This window comes from Oreochromis aureus, linkage group 18, assembly GCF_013358895.1.
Source record: "Oreochromis aureus strain Israel breed Guangdong linkage group 18, ZZ_aureus, whole genome shotgun sequence".
NCBI lineage: Eukaryota > Metazoa > Chordata > Actinopteri > Cichliformes > Cichlidae > Oreochromis > Oreochromis aureus.
Window position 1 is genome coordinate 5,274,209 of NC_052959.1, and position 19,421 is coordinate 5,293,629.

A 19,421-nucleotide genomic window follows, 5' to 3' on the forward strand; every position below is an offset into this window, starting at 1 on the left:
AATGGGTCAAAAGAAGGACTTGACAGGCTCAGAAAAGTCAGAAATAGTGAGATATCTTGCAGAGGGATGCAGCAGTCTTAAAATTGCAAAGCTTCTGAAGCGTGATCATCGAACAATCAAGCGTTTCATTCAAAATAGTCAACAGGGTCGCAAGAAGCGTGTGGAAAAACCAAGGCGCAAAATAACTGCCCATGAACTGAGAAAAGTCAAGCGTGCAGCTGCCAAGATGCCACTTGCCTCCAGTTTGGCCATATTTCAGAGCTGCAACATCACTGGAGTGCCCAAAAGCACAAGGTGTGCAATACTCAGAGACATGGCCAAGGTAAGAAAGGCTGAAAGACGACCACCACTGAACAAGACACACAAGCTGAAACGTCAAGACTGGGCCAAGAAATATCTCAAGACTGATTTTTCTAAGGTTTTATGGACTGATGAAATGAGAGTGAGTCTTGATGGGCCAGATGGATGGGCCCGTGGCTGGATTGGTAAAGGGCAGAGAGCTCCAGTCCGACTCAGACGCCAGCAAGGTGGAGGTGGAGTACTGGTTTGGGCTGGTATCATCAAAGATGAGCTTGTGGGGCCTTTTCGGGTTGAGGATGGAGTCAAGCTCAACTCCCAGTCCTACTGCCAGTTTCTGGAAGACACCTTCTTCAAGCAGTGGTACAGGAAGAAGTCTGCATCCTTCAAGAAAAACATGATTTTCATGCAGGACAATGCTCCATCACACGTGTCCAAGTACTCCACAGCGTGGCTGGCAAGAAAGGGTATAAAAGAAGAAAAACTAATGACATTGCCTCCTTGTTCACCTGATCTGAACCCCATTGAGAACCTGTGGTCCATCATCAAATGTGAGATTTACAAGGAGGAAACCAGTACACCTCTCTGAACAGTGTCTGGGAGGCTGTGGTTGCTGCTGCACGCAATGTTGATGGTGAACAGATCAAAACACTGACAGAATCCATGGATGGCAGGCTTTTGAGTGTCCTTGCAAAGAAAGGTGGCTATATTGGTCGCTGATTTGTTTTTGTTTTGTTTTGAATGTCAGAAATGTATATTTGTGAATGTGGAGATGTTATATTGGTTTCACTGGTAAAAATAAATAATTGAAATGGGTATATATTTGTTTTTGTTAAGTTGCCTAATAATTATGCACGGTAATAGTCACCTGCACACACAGATATCCCCTAAAATAGCTAAAAACTAAAACAAACTAAAAACTACTTCCAAAAACATTCAGCTTTGATATTAATGAGTTTTTTTGGGTTCATTGAGAACATGGTTGTTGTTCAATAATAAAATTATTCCTCAAAAATACAACTTGCCTAATAATTCTGCACTCCCTGTAATAATAATAGTGTAATTATTCGCCAGACAATCTCATTATTCTGTAAAATGACATGAAACACATTGCATAAATACAGTATACAACGTAAACCTATAGTCTGTGGTCTGCAAACAACATTTTACATCAACCTGGGTCATTGGCTAGCTTTGTGTTAGCATGCTATCTGTGCAGACGCTTGCAAAGAGCATAGTACAGTATACTTGTAACCACCAATAACTGGCATTAGAGTTATGTCAAATGTTGTGGCTAGACCTGATTTAAATCCCGCTCCTACTTATCTAAGTTTGCCTTTAGCCTGAGGTTTTAGCCTGCTGTGGGGCTAGGTGAGAGAGTAATTTAAACAGGAAGAGGAGTGAGAGTACAGCAGTGCTGAGCAACACAAAGACAAGAAACATGAAAAAACATTATAAGATTATAAAGAATGTATGAAAAACACAAACAGGCTGCAGTGGACAGCATTCTTTGTTTTTAACACTCATTTGCAACACAAGGACTTTGCTTCCTTGCAACATGTCACATTGCATTTGTGACCATGCAATATGGGAACAGCTGCAGCTACAATACCTGTGTGGACGTGGGTCTGCAAAATTCTACCTCATACTTACCAAAGTGTTTTTTATATAGTGCCTTTAAGTCAAATGCCTTCAGCAAAAGAGGCCCTTTTACATCATTGTTACCCTGTGATGATCAATAGCAGCTGCTGCAACATAATGCTTTGTTTTTTAAGGCCCGTGCTGTCCACTTTAGAACTTAGCGGTGTCAGAAATTGCAGAACACCTTTGCAGTTTAAAAAAAAAATGAATTTATGTATTTTTTTTTATTTTATAATGGAATTGTATAACAGATATACCTTCGGGGTTGGCGTCAGATTTCATGAAAACAGACATAAATTTGCCTGTTTGATAAGTGCTGAATATTTTATTTCATCCAATTAAACATGAAAACATTTAATTGGTAAAACTGCATTTTTGTTATAGTAAAGAATTGTTACTATTATTAATATTATTGAATTGATTCCAGTGAACTGTATTGATAACTGCGCTGACTGCGTTACTGGAGGCTGGATTAAGGCACCAAGCCTCGGGACAGCGCAGCCTTGTGAATGACCGGAGGCTGTATCTTTTCAGAGGATTAATGCAGCCTAAAGGTGGAGCAAAAATTGTGAAGGTTGGTGGCGGACGAGAGTGTAATCTTTTGAGCCGACGGAGAGATGGACAAGCCAGCTCTCGGATTTGGCGAATTCTCCGAGGAATTGATGGGTTGATCGACACTCTTTAACCCACAGCAAAAGGGGGCGCAGGAACTGAACTACACATCCTCAGGGAACAGACATGCTGCACAAACTTATGCTGCAAATCGGTAAGTTCCCTGAAACGTTCACTTATTGAACATAGTTCAGTAAGTAAGCGACCCTTGTTGTTCGTGCATGTGATTTAAAAAATATCAAATAGCTTTTATCTATAAGAAAGTAAAAACAGCAGCCACCGATTTACAGTCTCCTAGTCTAACCGGTGTTTATGCTGGTTTAGTTATCTGTTGTTGCTTTTTCAAAGTAAATACAAGCAACTCCCGACGAACAACATCATCTTTAACGTCTTCTTTTTTGTGTCCTGTCAGCTTTAGCAGCAAGCCTCCTCTCACCTGAGCTGTCAAGTGCCACAGCTACTAAAACAAAAGCTCAAGGTAATCCATCACATCCTGCCATATCATTCATGTAGCTGCAGAGGGCAGGTGGTCTGATACTCGAATACTACTCTGGGTTTTAACCAAACATGTAGTGTAATGTATGAATATTAATCTATCATGAAAAATAATAAAACTAATTATCAGATTGAGTGATAGTTTGTGATAATGATGTCATGAGAAAAGTGCAGTGATAATAGTAAACTAATAAAATATCAATATAGTGCCAAAAATTACCGTAGCACAGTATAGTAAATAATTAACTAACCTTTTGGAATTCTTTTGTACAGTTACTTCTCCAGAATCTCTCATGATCTACACAGGCCTGTAAAACTTGTCAAGAAAGACAACTCACTCACAAAGTTAACCATGATCATTCAAGCCTGGTTCATAATTACATGATAACAATAATTTGTGAGGAGAAATGTTTAATCCAAAGTATTTTATATATTAGATTCCCTTGAAAGTAGTCAAATGAGAAAGGTGGGTGTATTCCTGGATCAAAGTGCTCCACCTGATTCTTCATCTCTCTTTAATTAGATAGTAAATAATAATCTTTGCATTTGTTTTGTAGTGTTAATATAAGAATATAACCTGTAATGCTGAAAAGTCTTCTATTTTAACCATTTTCCATTGTTTCTGGCAATATCTTCTCAAAAGATGGAAAAGTCTGACTAATCCAATTTGTGCTACAAAAATATGGATGTTTTAAAACTAAAGATACAAGGATGTGATCTACTTTTGGTGAACTGTGTACTTTATATTGCCTGTGTACCCGCTTCTAGTAAAGAACAACTCGGGTGTGACACCAGCTGGGGAGTGTGGGACCTGGGTAAAGGAGCCTGATGGAGGGTATTTCACATCACCGAATTACCCTGAGAAATACCCACCTGAGAGGGAATGCATCTATATTATAGAAGGTGAGACCTTATCTTGTTTTGTTCTTTTTAGCATCCTTACAGTACCACTTCCCACTCCTCCTGCTGTTAACTTCACCTTCTCTCAACCTCTTGGCCTGTTGTAGCCTCTCCTCGGCAGTGCATCGACCTGTTCTTCAATGAGAAGTATTCCATCGAGCCCTCCTGGGAGTGTAAGTTCGACCACATTGAAGTCCGCGACGGTCCCTTTGGTTTCTCTCCCATAATTGGTCGCTACTGCGGGCAGGAAAGCCCGTCATATGTCCGCTCCAGTGGGAGGTACTTGTACATCAAATTTGTGGCTGATAGTGAACTGGAGGCCATTGGTTTCTCAGCACGGTATAACTTCACAAAAGGTGAGTAAATGAAGCCTTGAGCAAGTTTTGTCTTCATAAAAGCTGTATTTTACACTAAACAATTATTATTAATATTAAGCATCATTTTTTAAATCACTCACTCAACGAGACAAACACTGGTAGAACTGTAGCCCAACTTTAAAGTTCTCTTCAGTGTGAGCATTGCCTTGCTCATTCTTTCAGTTTTAAGGTCAGGATGTACTCAAGTGTCCTCCATCAACAAAGCATTAAAATGTTTACATAAATTTGAAGCACATTACCTTCCCTGGAGTCAAAGGCATAGCTAGGTGGAGAATATAACTCACATGGTTCAGCGCGAGTAAAACCTTGCTTGACATCGACAAAACAGATTTGATTCCATTACTTGTATGTTTAAATAGAAATGTGACTGAATGCTAACATGGTTGCAAAAAAGGAAGGAAAAATAAAAGAAAAATGCAGATTGTTCTGTATAATCTAATTTATTGAGGAAGGTAATGTTTAGAATCCATAGTTCCAAATCAGGGATAATTTGCGAGTGTTCTGTCTGATGACTGATGAGTGTATTAATCATTTATTGCATGTATTTTATTAATCATTTATTTAATTTAGTAATGACTTAATAAAAAAAATCAGACAACTGGCTGTGAAGTTTCAATTTAAATTAATTTAATTCAATTTATTTTTTATCTATGTAGCTCCAAATCACAACAACAGTTGCCTCTGGGCACTTTATATTGTAAGGTATAGACCTACGATAATACAGAGAAAGCCCCAACAGTCAGACAACCCCCATGAGCAAACACTTGGCGACAGCAGGAAGGAAAAATTCCCTTTTAACAGGAAGTAACCTCAGGCAGAACCAGGCTCAGGGAGCTATCTGCTGCAGTTGGTTGGGGGTGAGATGAGCGAGACTGGACAAAAGACATGCTGGTTTTAGCTCTGGAACCACTTTAATAGGCTGGTTTTATCCAAACTAAATGCTGACCTTTGCCTGAAGTTCTGTGCTGTAGTTCTGTGTGTTTCTTATAAAAGCATAAGAAACTGATGAGTGAAGTGAAGCGAGTTTCTATGCAGTTGATTAAATGATGAATAAGGAGACTCATTAAATAACCTGTAACAGACCTCACCCTCTTTGGAGAGCATGACAAAACAGTGGAAAACGTGTCTTTCAGACTTTGTCCTGAGTTCTGCCATCTTGCTGTTCTTACATCATACTGGCTGTAGCTCCATCTGTCGCGTACGCTGGCTGTTCAGAATATCACCACAGCTCTAAGCCTGTGTCTCCTTTCCTTGGCACGCTCTCACCGTCTTCACTGCTGTGACTTTGGCATTGTTGTCTACCCAAAGCATAGTCGGCCACCTCTTTTACCTCTTCTGACCCCCACTTTTGTGCTTGCCTGGTCATTGAGAGTGCAGCTAAAACAAATCAACGCTTGTATTTTTCAGTGCACTTAAATTGTAAGTTCAACTCATCAGAAGCCTTTTCAATCCCCAGATTGCATTAAAGGATGCGGAACAATATACACCACACCCTCGTGCTAATTGACAGCACGATGTCAGAAAGTTGCATTCTGTTGCAACTTTAATAGTAGTCTGGCAGCATGCTGCTGGGAATGTGCTCACATTTCCATTTGCAGTGCAGGCACACCAGCTGCAGCTAACAAGAGACGAGGAGGGGAACGCACGCGTATGCACTCATGCACACACGCACACAGAGGGGCTTGTTCCCTCAGTCCTTCCCACAGGACAGTTAATGAAAGCTTGTCTTCAGGGGAATACAGCTTGTCAGCGCTGAGCCGCAGCAGCAGCTTAAGGGAGTCCGAGGCAGATGCTTTATTAACTGCAGATTTTATAGGCCACCTACACTGATGGGGCAAAGCCTAATCTGCATCTCTTTGTCTGTCTGTCATCTATCCGTCTTTACTTTTTCTTTTTTAATTTGATTGCGTCTCAGGACATAATTCTTTTTATTCGACAAAGGAACGTTCCACTTTTTGAATCTCCAGCCCTAAGAGTCTATCCTGTGCTGTTTCTTCTTCTTCTTTCTTTGTTTTTTCCAAAATTGTTTGCCAGAATTTGTTTGCCAAATGTGCATGTCATGGCAATATTAGTTATTCCACAACATTTTTCAGATAATAAACATGCCCTTTCAGTTTTTACAGCTAATTAGGGTGATTGGACAATATATTTTATACACTGAAGCACTTTTTTTCCAAACAGCCTCCTAACATCCTGTCCCTTTAAGAAGATGCTTTGCATTATTAGCAGATCAGGAGAAGCTGTTTTCTGTGTGTTTACATCAAATGTAATGAGTCCTTAATACCAAATGTTAATCTCCCATCTAATTCCACCCGTCAGGGTTGGCAGGAGAGAATAAATTCACCCATATGCACACAAGCTTGCAAAGAATATTTAACAAGAGTGCACACTCTAGACTGACTCTAGAGTCATTTCTATTTAAGCATATTATGGCCACAAGGTGGTTTTTGGTCTTTATTGATAATGCACAAGTTTTTGGTTAATAAAACTATTGATGGACAAGCTTTTAGCTTCACTTTATATTGTATTATATAGCGCTTTATTTGCATGTTATTAATGGCTGATTAGCTCTGTCGCTCTGTGTGTTTGCACTCAGTCTGTGGATGCTTTGCTAACTAAGCTTTAGCTAATAACTTAGCACTTCACCTTCATGACTTAATCTGGTCAGTTGTGGTACAAAAACAAGCAAAGAAAGAAACAAACAAACAAAAGCTAAAGCAGAGATGGCTAAAAATACTTCACAATGTTTCACAATAGTCTTTGCAAACTAATTGATGATGTCAGAGTGGCTGTGTCCATCTTAATATACAGTCTATGTTCTGTGACATGTATGTGTGGCTGAGAACAGTGTCACAGTTTAACTAACGAAATATGCACAGTCAAACACAGTCACATATAGATATATGCACATAAATAATTCTGCAAACGTTTCACTCATTTTCAAGCTGAATGAGATGAATATAGAAGTAATTTTCATAAATCAGGCTTTGTATTCCACCTTTTTCCATCTTACATTAGGCATAAAACCTCTGGTAAGGTATTGTTGCATCACAAACCCACAAACACACAAACAAACAGGAATGAACGTGATTAATCTGTCTGATCCTGGAGCAGAAATAGGTTAGAAACACGAGAGAATTAATAAGAGTCCTTGTTGATTTGAGGCCAAGTTGCGTCCATCACCTGGTCCTCCCACATCACAACCCCTGACCACTGGGCTACTTTACTGGTTATGGAAAAATATTGGAAAATGTGAGAATTTATGCTTGGAAAATAAACAGTTTGTTTTATTTTTGCTGGAGCCTAATCTGACCTCAACAACTAAGCTGGTACGTCAGGATTTATAATCCACCTAGCGAGTAGATTCATCAGCACAAAGGTTTAGAACAAAATATCTGTCTGCTCCCTTCCTCGTGCTAAATGTGTTTCTCTGTTTTTGATGAGGAGCATCAGGGTTTCTTTTTGCAGAGGGGGGATGGTGGGTTTAAAAAAGGGCAGAGGAAATGAACAGGCACATAGATTACGTAAACTTAGGCCAGCCGTGTTTTTATTTTATTTTGCAATACGTCTTTAATGTTGTCATTTTTAGTTTAGTGTTATTTTGCACTTACTTTATCCAACAACTGAAGCTCAGAGATTTTGTTTAATCTGTTTTTCTTGACAAAATTGGTGCACATATCTCGTGTATTACAGAATAGAGGTTGACCTTTATTTGTGAAAAAAACAAAAACAAAACAAAATGAAGAGCCTTAAGCCCTGACCACATGTAACTACAAAATATATGTGGGTCAAGCCATGAACAATCAATCTGACCCCTAAATAGGGGTGGCTCAAAGGGTTGGCTTAAGTCTAGGAAATAAACAAAAAATACAATCTTTTTAAAACCCATTTAAGTAACTCATGTGTAACTAACACATTTTTGAGCGTGAAATAAAACTTTAGTAGAAAATAATTTTGGCACAGAAGGAATTGAGGATAGCCAAGACGAGCCTGTATTAAAATGTAGATTAAATAGAGGTAATATTGCATCACACTGCATCACAGACCTTAACCCTCTGGAGCCAACGGACGCCCCAGCACGTCGCAGCCTCGCTAAGTCTCCGTTTCCTCTTGTGTCCAAAGTGTGGAATTCAAACTATGTAGCAGCTTTTAATCCTAACAGTTTGGTGCATGTAAGTTCTGCACCATAAAAATAGATTGAAGCTGACAAAATAAACATGCCTATGTTGTGGACACATCTAACCGTAAATAACTCAAAGGCCTTTTAGATATTTACGTGATAAAGTTACTGTTAAACTATACAAAATTAAACATACAAAATTAAAAATGTTCTGTGTCACATTTAGTATTTTATTTTAGATCCCTTTATAGATATTTGGGATTGAGGGATTTGGTTCAGTTTGAGCACATATCATGACTTAGACCTCAGAGTGTTAAACTGGTGCAGTTTTGTTGATTAATGCTCAAAGTGGGTTATAGAAAGGGACTTAAAAGTACTTAGACTGAGTGTAAAATTGATTTGGTGGTTTTTCAGCCTTGAAAATTTCATCTTACTGTTTCCTATATGAAGGTATGAGAAACACTGGAAAAAACTAGATAAACTAAAAAGCACCAAACTGTTGTATTTTGGACTCTCAAGGCGTTTATTCTATAAAGATTTTGTAAGCCTTCATTAACTAGACAAAGTTTAATGTAAAAAAAAATCGAAAGAAACGAAATCAGCTGAATTTGAAGGAGTCAGGTGGGAACATTTCTGTCCTGATCCTGGTGATTGTCAGCTAATGGTATTCCTCCCTCCCTTTGGTTGTCAATTTACTTGGTACGTAGCCACTTTGTGTTGCTATTAATTATTTTTGTCTGTGATCAGTGCAAGTTGAATAATTAACTAACATTTCATGGTCCTTGGTCACATCATTGCTAAACTCTTCTTAGTTCTACGCTGCTCCTTTTTGTCAATATGTGCACCAAATGGCTCTCCTATTCTCTGGAACTCTGTTAAATGGATGCAGCACTCTTGCATTTGGTTTTTTGATGATGGTGGTAGAGGGTCTAACGGACAGTCTGGCCAAAAAATCTCCCCTAGATGTTCAGTTGAGACATGGCTAATGATTCACATCATTATCATCTGCATCAATCAAACCATACAGTGAACCCTTGTGCCCTATGGATGGGTGTATTTTCCTGTGAGTAATCACTCCAGTAAGGATAGAAATGTTAGATAAAGGTTTAGGAGAAAGGTGATCACTGAGAAAAACTTTGCATTTATTAGCAGTGACTCTTACGTCTTTAGGGGAGAAGTGGACACAAACCATGTGAGTAAAATGGACCCACTGGTTAAACAGAGTCACCCAGGCTCTTGACTGTATTGGTTAGTTTGTCACGTGTCTGCATGTTTCGACATTTCTTCCAACTGTACTGCATTTACTGAGCATATGCAAATGCATTTAAACATTATACACCAATCATCCACGACAATAAGACCACCTGCAAATGTTGTGTGAGCCTTCTTGTTCTGCAATAACAGCTCTGGCACCTTGACACAAAACATCTGGGGATGTCGTCCACAGGACATCTGCCACACAAACATCTTTAAACACCTTATGTGTACACAATTTTAAATGCATGTGTTTACCACATACGTGGAGTACATCATGTTATAAAGATTTATTTGCCTCTTACAAGACCGCTGTTATGTTCTGCTTTTAGATCCCGAGTTTAAAGAGCTTGGGGAACTGCCAGCTCTACCATGTGAGTATTAAACTTGTGTGTGATCATGATACAACATAATATTAGACACAAAGCAGAAAGTCAGTGCAGTGCTTGATTAAATTGATATTTGTTAACATCAAAGTAGGAAATGAGTTGTTAAATCAAATTTGCATACTGCAGGAAAAATTTCATGTTGTTGGAAAACTGCAGTACATTACATGTGTCATGTTTTAATAACTTAGACGTTTGTACATGGTGACTTTGTTACACATTAGTCTGAGCTCACAGTACATAAATCTGTGAGCTAGAGGTTAGCAAGTATGATTATAATGTTATATGGAGGCAAAATCCTAAATTAGCATTACTGCAGTGTTATTAGTGATTACTGGAAACTGGAAAGTGCATACAGTAATGGGTGCTAGTTTTAACCTTTCCAAATTAATGTATCAGTTTGCCAATCTGCCAAGAGAACCAATGTTGGAGGTAAAAAAAAAAAAAAACTAAAACTATAATGAAGTGTATTTAAATTTTTGACTTAGGTACATCTCCACACATACATGTTTTTTCCTCAGAATTTTGTCAATAACAGTACTAGAAAACCCTTCATATTCGATGCTACAAGATGTGAAAATTTAAATCGAGTCTAAAATTTGAATTTGGAAACTTAATTTGTGACATCACAACCAGTTTTGAACTGTCAAAGGGGAAACTCACACAAGTGTTCGGTGATACATAGTTAGCCTATGTAAAATAAAAATGTTTGCACATTTATCTATTCAACTTTTTACAGATATCTTGTCTTTGACATTCTGAGAGGTAATAAGATGATGAGATGAAGTGCTGTTTAACATTTTCACCTTGCCAAGGGCAAGCCCAACTCCAAAAAGGATGGGATGCCGTGCAAAAATTAAAATAAAAACATAATTCTTGCTTTTGGAGATCTCAGAAACCTATATTGTATTCACAATAAGACACTGAAAACGTTTACTTTTACGTTATGAAAAATGTTAGTTCATTTTGAAATTGATGGCAACAGCATATCTGAAAAAATATGATGTCTGGAAAAGTAAGTGGTGGTAAAAAGAAACATTCTGCAGCAAATTAGGTGAATCAAAATATTCAGAGAATCTGGAAGAATCTCTGTGCGCAAGGGGACAAGGCTGGAAATCGTGAAAAAAACCCCAACATTATTCTGTTATGGAAATCAGTGCCCGGTCTCAGAAACACTTCCAGAAGTCATTGTCCATGAACACAAATCACTGTGCCGTCCATGAACACGGGTTAGAGATTTAGCATACAAAGAAGAAGCCATATGGTCCAGAAACACTGCCGTCTTCTCTGGGCTTGCACATCTAGAAAGGCATCATCAGTGTTGAAAGGCGTGTTTTCAGGGAAAAAGACACCATTTAAAATTTTACCAAGACAATACCAAACCACATACTGCATCTATTAGAACAGCATAACTTTGCAGGATTGAACTGGCCTGCCTATAGTCCAGACTTTGCACCAGTTGAAAACGTTTTGCACATCATGGAATGAAAAACACAAAAAAGAAGGCCCTGCACTATAGTACAGCTAGAATCTATTTTCTCAGTTTAAGCATTTGATATTTTCTCTATGTTTTACTGTCAATAATATATGAGTTTATGAGGCTTGCAGACCACTGGATTCCATTTTATTTTACGGAGCAGTCGAGGTTGCATAAATCTTCAAATCAAGCATCAAGTACTACAGAAAACTTGTCTCTACAACTGAAACGGGCTTCATTGTTACAACAGCATTGTTTTAACTGTTACGTAAAACTGCTGCTCTCCACAGTTTGTGAGTTTGAGATGAATGGTCCAGAAGGCTACGTAGATTCAACGCAGATAGCTAAGGAAGGCCGGGCGCAGCAGACTGAAGCTGTGGACTGCAGATGGTACATCAGGGCTCCACCGAGAGCCAAGGTCTGCATACTGTGTGCCATTTCTTTCTTTCTTATTTACACAATCTCTGCTACTCACAGATGGAATTTGACTCTACTAGAAACTTCAGATGCCTGGAATTGTGATGACTGATTGATTGTCTGCTTGTTGAGACAGTAGGCCAGTGTTCTACATGTAACATATTGTGAACATCACATTTTTTCATTATTCTGCTCAGCAATGACTGAAGTGAAACTGGAGTTTAAAAACACCACTTCAGTGAAACTGCTTAAACAGTTCTCATTTAATGATGTTGAAGTTGGTTGTTTTCAGACAAACACTGCAGAATTCTTTAAAACCATCTTTAAAACGTCCAAATATGTCAGCCTTTCAGAGCTCAGTAAATGACTGCAGGCCAACAAAATCTTGCTAATTAAACAGTATTACTGTTAGTATTGACACATCTAGATTTCTTTTGTCACTGTTGCATATTTGAGCCATTTCAAAGAGGAATTTTTATGTGGTAAATAGTGAAGGTTTTCAAGTCATGAAAAAAATGAAAGGAGAAAAACATAAAGATGTCCCAGTGTTATTAAACTCTGGTTCATTCACAGCACTCTTTCTTCTCATCCATTTGTATCCTCACAGATCTACATGCGTTTTCTTGAGTATGAGATGCATAACTCCAATGAGTGTAAGCGTAACTTTGTTGGCATCTATGACGGCAGCAGTTCCGTTGAGCACTTGAAGAATAAGTTTTGCTCCACTGTGGCCAACGATGTCATGCTGGTTACCTCTGTGGGGGTGGTGAGACTGTGGGCAGACGAGGGCAGCAGGAAGAGCAGATTCAAAATCCTCTTTACAACCTTCCATGAGCGTGAGTAAATCTGTCTGCCTGAGATTTGTTTAAACATCTTTTAAAGACCAACGTTTACAGGAAAATGATAAATAATGAGTAGAATTTGGATAACAAGTGTTCAGGGCATTGCAACAGTGAAGTATATACATCTATACATCATCTTGCAGTGAGCAAGCACTTGGTAACAGTGGGAAGAAAAAACTCCCGTTTAACAGGAAGAAACTTCTGGCAGAATGAAGCTCAGGGAGGAGCAGCCAGCAGAAGGCTATTTGTGTTGGCTGTTGGCTTTTAGGGAAGGGAGTGGTGCTGTTCCTTAGCAAGCCCATAGCTAATGTTGTTCAATTCAATTCAATTTTATTTATATAGCGCCAAATCACAACAACAGTCGCCTCAAGGCACTTTATATTGTGAGGTAGACCCTACAATAATACATACAGAGAAAAACCCAACAATCAAATGACCCCCTATGTGCAAGCACTTTGGTGACAGTGGGAAGGAAAAACTCCCTTTTAATAGGAAGAAACCTCCGGCAGAACCAGGGTCAGGGAGGGGCGGGGCCATCTGCTGCGACCAGTTGGGATGAGAGAAGGAAGACAGGATAGAAGACATGCTGTGGAAGAGAGACAGAGATTAATAACAAGTACGATTCAATGCAGAGAGGTCTGTTAACACATAGTGAGTGAAAAAGGTGACAGTCTGTGTCTGTTTAGGCAGAAATGGAGCCAAAAGTGCGTATAGTTAAAGTCTGACTTTGAAATAGAACATATTGTTTTATTTGAGCTGCAGCCGTATCTTTCCTGCCTGTCTCGTTTCAGCTCCGTGTGAGAGAGACACTTTCTTTTGCCATAGCAACATGTGCATCAACCACACCCTGGTGTGCAACGGCATCCAGAACTGTGTTTACCCATGGGATGAGAATCACTGCAAAGGTATGTTGAAATTCCAACCACCAGCCACATGCTGTTTTCACAAAACACGCCTGTGATTTCTGTCTGTGTCATCCCCTCAACCAGAGAAGAGGAAACCGAGCATCCTGGATACGCTAGATAACACTAACCTCACTATCATTGGAGTAACCTGTGGTCTGGTCGTCATCCTGCTCATCATCTCTGTCATCATCCAGGTCAAACAGCCTCGCAAGAAATACATCATCCGCAGGTAAAGTCTCGGTAAATTGTTATTTAGTAGTATTGTCAAAAAGAGAACAAGGGGAATGAAAGACTTTAGTGGTTAAATAAACCAAAGCATTCAGAACTATAGAACTTTGTAGACATCAAGGCCCTGTTCACACGTACGCGGGTATTTTTTGGTGATCTTCCTTTCAGAGTGAACATTTTCAGAAGTATTTACTTGTGAACAAAGATTTTGTCTTGGTAGATGTGTGGTGTGTTTTTATATGAACAGATTTTTAAATAATAAACAAAACACCTGTGTATATCAGAATATAGCCCAAAATCACAAGTGTACAGTTCCTAATAAATGCTGATGCTGCTTCATATGTGCTTTGCTAGGACTGAGATATACCTTTAACTATCGATTTGATCAATTTATAGATCTTGATCTATCTTTACTCATTAGCCAAAATCGCTTGATTTGAGCAGTGTTTAAAATTGCACATTTACGCAGTTGTAAAAGAGTAAAGGGCACGACTTTCAAAATTCTGTTTCAGGTCAGACATTTTAACCCTCACATTAATATCAATAACAGGGGCTTTTAATTGTAAACATAAAAATGACGTTTGGAAATGACTGAAAAGGTAAGGCAATACTTTATCTATGAGGAATTGTAGACTTTTTTGTCAATCACGGTCCTTTGGAGGTGGCGTCCAAATGTCCAGAAAGAAGACTCCCCCACTCTTTTCCATGTGTTGTGACCATCTTGCATCCTTAGTTAATGGTGTAGAATAATGAAGTCGTGCCAGATAGGAAATAAAAACTGCCAGTTATTCATACTTAAACCTTCTGATTACTGTTAAAATGTACATGTAATGTGCATATGTATTTGCAAATGTTACACTCAATTTACATGCTAGGCGTACGTTCACAAACCTGTGTTCTGCCAGAAAGTGATTTCTGATGTTTCTATATGTTTTCTACCCATAACACCTTTGCCTATATTCTTAAATAAACTGTAGTCAACTGGATTCCCACAGAGGTTATAAAATGAAGGAATAACCTGCTTTGTCTCTATGACTCTGTGTTATTGTACCTACATTATAATCAATTCAGTCCTTTATGGAAACTTAATATCTTTTAATAGAACTCTAATGTTACATTTGTTGCAATTTCTGCTGCAATCTTGGCCATATCTCTGTTGAAAAAGACATTTTTATTGTCAGTGACAATTTTACCTGGATAAGTAACAGATTGCAGCACCTACCTTGTAACAGCAATGTTGTTTGTGGCTCAAAGTGACTTGATATCATTCATAAGAGATACGTTTGACAGATTATAGGCAATACGTTTCAATCCACTTCTAACAAACATGTATAGATATGCTACGATCATTACAGTATGATGATAATGATGATGTCCGTGAAAGGGTTTGTCTGGATTTAAATTTTTTAGCTTTTGGACTGCAGTTTAGAAATGTGCATATGTATAAATGCCTGAATTACAGACCTTTAGTTTCAAATTGCACATGAGCAGCCAGGCATGTTGAAAACCCACATGCTAGCATTTTGTTCTTTCTACTTTTAGCTTACATTTTATTCATATTAATGGGGATTTATACACATTTATCATTGTCTGTGTAGCTACATTCAAAGTTTCTCTTGCACATTCCTAAACATTTATTGTATCTGTACTCTGGAACTGTAGGTCTGGATGTCTGTGCATGTACTCTCTTTCCCTCTTTGGATCCACAGAGATGATTTTGATCCTGCCCTCCTCCACCCCGGTTTTGAGCCTCCTCACTATGAACTCTGTACACTGCGCCGTGCCCCCTCAGGTGACCTGACCGATCCTGCCCTGGCCGAGGACTTTGACAAGTTCCACAAGCTGAGACGCTCCGAAAGCAAATGCATCCGCGACCACCACTGTGGCTCTCACCAGGGCAGTGTCCACGGTAGCCGCAGCAACTTGAGCGTGAGGGACGCCACCATTGTACCTGATGGGGGGGCTCTTGTGTCCCAGTTGCAGCCAGTGATGGTGAACCAGCAGTCGCCCCGACTCTCTCACCACAACACGCCGACGAGTCGACGGAACATTGTGGTGATGAAGCACAGCTACTCACAGGACGCTGCAGGAGGGTACAGGGCAGAGGAGGAGGAGGATTTAATGATGGATGATGGTCCCACTACCAGTCAGCACCACATGTACCATCATCCAATCCACCACGGCCCATCAGGGCTTGACCACACTGTCCATCGTACACTGTCTAATGACTTCTAATTAAAAGAACAACAAAAGGTCCCAAATGAAACTGCAGTAAAAATTAATATTCCAAATAGAGGTGGCCAATTTTTTAATTTTTCTTTTAACCTAGTATGGTCAGTAGAGTTCCTTTTTCTCAAACATTCCAAGTAATTTCCAAGAATGCAATCCAAAAGTCTTTTTAATAGTAATTCCCCAAAACCAAAGAGTTTAGGAGCTATCTTGAATGGTATACTGCTCTGTCAATGTAATTCATGAGAGATGGTTCCAAGGATAAGTAGACCTATTTTGCTGGATCACAGTTCCATTTTGTCCTTTTTGAGTTCCTTGTTTGTTTAAATTTTCCACTCTAGGCTAGAATATGTCACATGGATCAAATCATATTCAATATAATATTATTAATTAATTATTTTGATGTTTGAAGTGTTTCCTATATGGCTGAACATGCCTACAACACCAAAGCAAGAAAAATGCAATTATAAGTGTTATTTATCATCCGATTTACATGTATGTCAGGTCATATTGTGGCTGATTTATTTCATTTTATTTACTGAATTAAATATTTACCCTCTGCTTGAATTTGACCATGGCACAGCATATTTATTTGTGTGTGTGTGTGTGTGTGTGTTTGCAAAAGCCAGTCTCAGATGAATGGTTCATCACAAATGAAAAACATTAAATACACATTTGAATAAAAGGTCAGAATTTAGCCACCAGAACATTATTCACAGAATTCTGGCATTTTATCGATGAGTTTGGTCCTTGGTCACACAAAGTTTATCAGTGATTGTCATAAAAATAGCTCACGAAATAGATTCATTATCTAGTTACTTTTAGGTTTGCAATTGGAAATTGGTGTTTATTATTATTTGTTATTTTTTATATATATATTTTATTTATTTATTTTTAACCACGCTCGAAACATAATGAAAGCTAGCTTGAATGGGAACGAAAGCGGGGAGGAACGGTTTGTAGTCCCTCTTTGTCATCCACTCGGGCCGATTATAACCTTGCACAGGTCGTGTATTACAATGCTTACATGTTACAATAACATATAAATAACAGGACGTTGAACTATGATAATCTCTTTTTTCGTAACTAAGGACAACATAGACTTGCAATTTATTCGAACAATATTTAATTTCATTTATGAAAACGTGAGCTCGAATAAGTAAGAGCTTGCTAGCTGAAACACAGTCCCCGCTGTCATTCATGGAGTTCAGTGAACGATTGCATACGTTGCGTTAAACTAGCGTCATGTCACAAGAGGAGCTCCTGCTGGACTCGGGACAGCCTAATGAGGATAACAGGGACAGAAAGGGCAGGAGCCGCATTGGGCTCGTCGTAACAGGGGTAGTGGGAGGGTCGCTGGTTGCTCTGTACGCGGTGGCTGCTCCGTTTGTGGCCCCTGCCCTGAGGAAAGTCTGCCTCCCGTTTGTCCCGGCCACCACGACTCAGGTGGAAAACGTCCTCAAGGCGTTAAGGGCAAGGTCGGGAACCCTGGTGGACATAGGGAGCGGAGATGGAAGGATAGTAAGTACTGTTCGGCCCTTTGACCCCCCTCAGGAACTATAAAGTTATAGTTGCAAGAAAAATAAAAAGGTATGGAAAGTCTTTAGAGAAACCATTGTTTTATGCAAGGCGCAGTTATAGCTTAACAAAATATAATCAAACTTTAAAAAAAAGCTCGTAAATCATGTCTTAGTAATTGCAAAAGGCTCCTTTATCACCTACAAGCTCCAGCAGGTGTGTCCTGTAGCTGTTCAGGAGAACAGGGGACCAGTTCCGCCCTACAGACTCTTTAGTTTATGAGTGTCTGGGATGTCATGTGGCTGAACGGTTCTCTACAGGTTATGCCACAGCTGTTCGACTGTTATGTTGTGGGTTTACTTTTGTGCTTTGGATCGTGTCTTACACCTTTAGCCATCCTCTCCCAAGCTTCAGGTCAGGTCATAACTGTTGTCCTGATATCTTCTGTTGTTTATACAGTTTTGAAATAGTCCTGGTCTTGTGACAGCTGGGCTAGGCTTAAAAAAAATCCAGGGCTAGTGCAGTGTTAGGCTTGGAAGTTACCACCCATGAAGGCCAGACGGTTAAAAAAATGGAAACTGTTTTTGAAATAATGTCAACATATCTTTTTGTCTTTCAAAGAAATCTCTTCTCCAGTAACACAATGAGATCTCTGTGGGTTTTTAGATTTTCATCTTCTCTCTGTGTCTAAAAATTGAGCTTAGACTTCAGCAAACAGCCTTAAAGGGTGAAAATTGAATTTCAGTACTGACCAATCTAACATGATTTACAAACATGGGGGGGTTATTACAGTGAACTACACTGTTTCCCCTTGCTTCTTGCAGGTGATTGCAGCAGCCAAACATGGTTTTCGTGCGTCAGGGTTTGAGCTGAACCCCTGGTTGGTGTGGTATTCTCGCTACAGGGCCTGGAGGGAGGGAGTCTACCGCTCCACCTCATTCCACATCTCAGACTTGTGGAAGGTCAGTGGTTTCTGAAAACAAATCTTTGTTTTACAGACATCTGCTGTAACGAAGTTAGTCATTTAGCATGTTACTTCCTTTTTCCTTTCTTAGGTCAGCTTTGCTCAGTACTCCAATGTTGTCATTTTTGGAGTCCCTCAGATGGTGAGTACCTCTGTGTCTCAAAAAAATGCAGAAACTTGTGGAGTTCAAATCATCATGCTCATCATGTTTGTTTGCTGCTTTTATCTTCAGATGGAGAAGCTTGAGCTGAAATTGGCAAGCGAGCTGCCTAGCACAGCCAAGGTGGTGGCCTGTCGCTTCCCCTTCCCTACGTGGATTCCTGAAAGCACCGCAGGGGAGGGCATAGACACTGTATGGGTGTACGATGCAAAGACATTTAAATCACACCTGTAACATAAGAAGATCAAGTCTAGAACACCATTCTACTCTCAGATTATTTTAAAACTTTTGTAAAAATTTTGATAAAAAAGTAACTGGAAATAGTTACATATATCTCTTAACATTTAAAACTACAAAAACAGGAAAAAAGGAAACGACCAGTGCTGTACATTTGAAATGTGTGACCATGTGAAATGACCATGACAATAAATAGTGACGTTTAAGAATAAGTATTACTGTTTATTAATTGTTGTATAACGTTGCCCAGAAGTTTCAGTGCAAGTTGCAGGGATTATACCAGAGTCCTAGGAGGAAGCTGAACAGCCAACACACATCTTGGCAATTATTTTGGCAATTATTATGAACTGCTACATACATTA

General features: G+C 39.2%; 2 protein-coding genes across 3 annotated transcripts; both read left to right on the forward strand.

The window, feature by feature from the left end:
- The first annotated feature begins 2,468 nt into the window (after positions 1–2,468).
- On the forward strand, positions 2,469–16,721 carry LOC116317845 (neuropilin and tolloid-like protein 1). The gene is made up of 10 exons (XM_031736727.2): positions 2,469–2,704; positions 2,963–3,028; positions 3,814–3,948; positions 4,053–4,301; positions 10,029–10,070; positions 11,850–11,977; positions 12,584–12,812; positions 13,610–13,723; positions 13,808–13,952; positions 15,661–16,721. The coding sequence occupies exons 1-10, from the start codon at positions 2,677–2,679 to the stop codon at positions 16,184–16,186; spliced, it is 1,662 nt and encodes a 553-aa protein (XP_031592587.1). The 5' UTR covers positions 2,469–2,676; the 3' UTR covers positions 16,187–16,721.
- Positions 16,722–17,141: 420 nt separating this feature from the next.
- Positions 17,142–19,268, forward strand: atpsckmt (fATP synthase c subunit lysine N-methyltransferase). 2 transcript variants are annotated; one of them, XM_031736729.2, is made up of 4 exons: positions 17,142–17,701; positions 18,523–18,660; positions 18,754–18,804; positions 18,895–19,268. In XM_031736729.2, the coding sequence occupies exons 1-4, from the start codon at positions 17,426–17,428 to the stop codon at positions 19,054–19,056; spliced, it is 627 nt and encodes a 208-aa protein (XP_031592589.1). In that variant the 5' UTR covers positions 17,142–17,425; the 3' UTR covers positions 19,057–19,268. The 2 variants fall into 2 exon arrangements, with proteins under 2 accessions (XP_031592589.1, XP_039457766.1); XM_039601832.1 differs by lacking the exon at positions 17,142–17,701 and adding an exon at positions 17,727–18,112 and having other exon boundaries at positions 18,491–18,660.
- The last annotated feature ends 153 nt before the right edge of the window (positions 19,269–19,421 follow it).

Coding starts and splice junctions, on each gene's coding strand:
- atpsckmt (XM_031736729.2), top strand. CDS start 17,426: ATGTCACAAGAGGAGCTCCTGCTGGACTCGGGACAGCCTAATGAGGAT. Junction 18,661..18,753: donor ACATCTCAGACTTGTGGAAG/GTCAGTGGTTTC, acceptor TTCCTTTCTTAG/GTCAGCTTTGCTCAGTACTC. Junction 18,805..18,894: donor TTTTTGGAGTCCCTCAGATG/GTGAGTACCTCT, acceptor TTTTATCTTCAG/ATGGAGAAGCTTGAGCTGAA.
- LOC116317845 (XM_031736727.2), top strand. CDS start 2,677: ATGCTGCACAAACTTATGCTGCAAATCG. Junction 4,302..10,028: donor ACGGTATAACTTCACAAAAG/GTGAGTAAATGA, acceptor TTCTGCTTTTAG/ATCCCGAGTTTAAAGAGCTT. Junction 10,071..11,849: donor GGAACTGCCAGCTCTACCAT/GTGAGTATTAAA, acceptor TGCTCTCCACAG/TTTGTGAGTTTGAGATGAAT.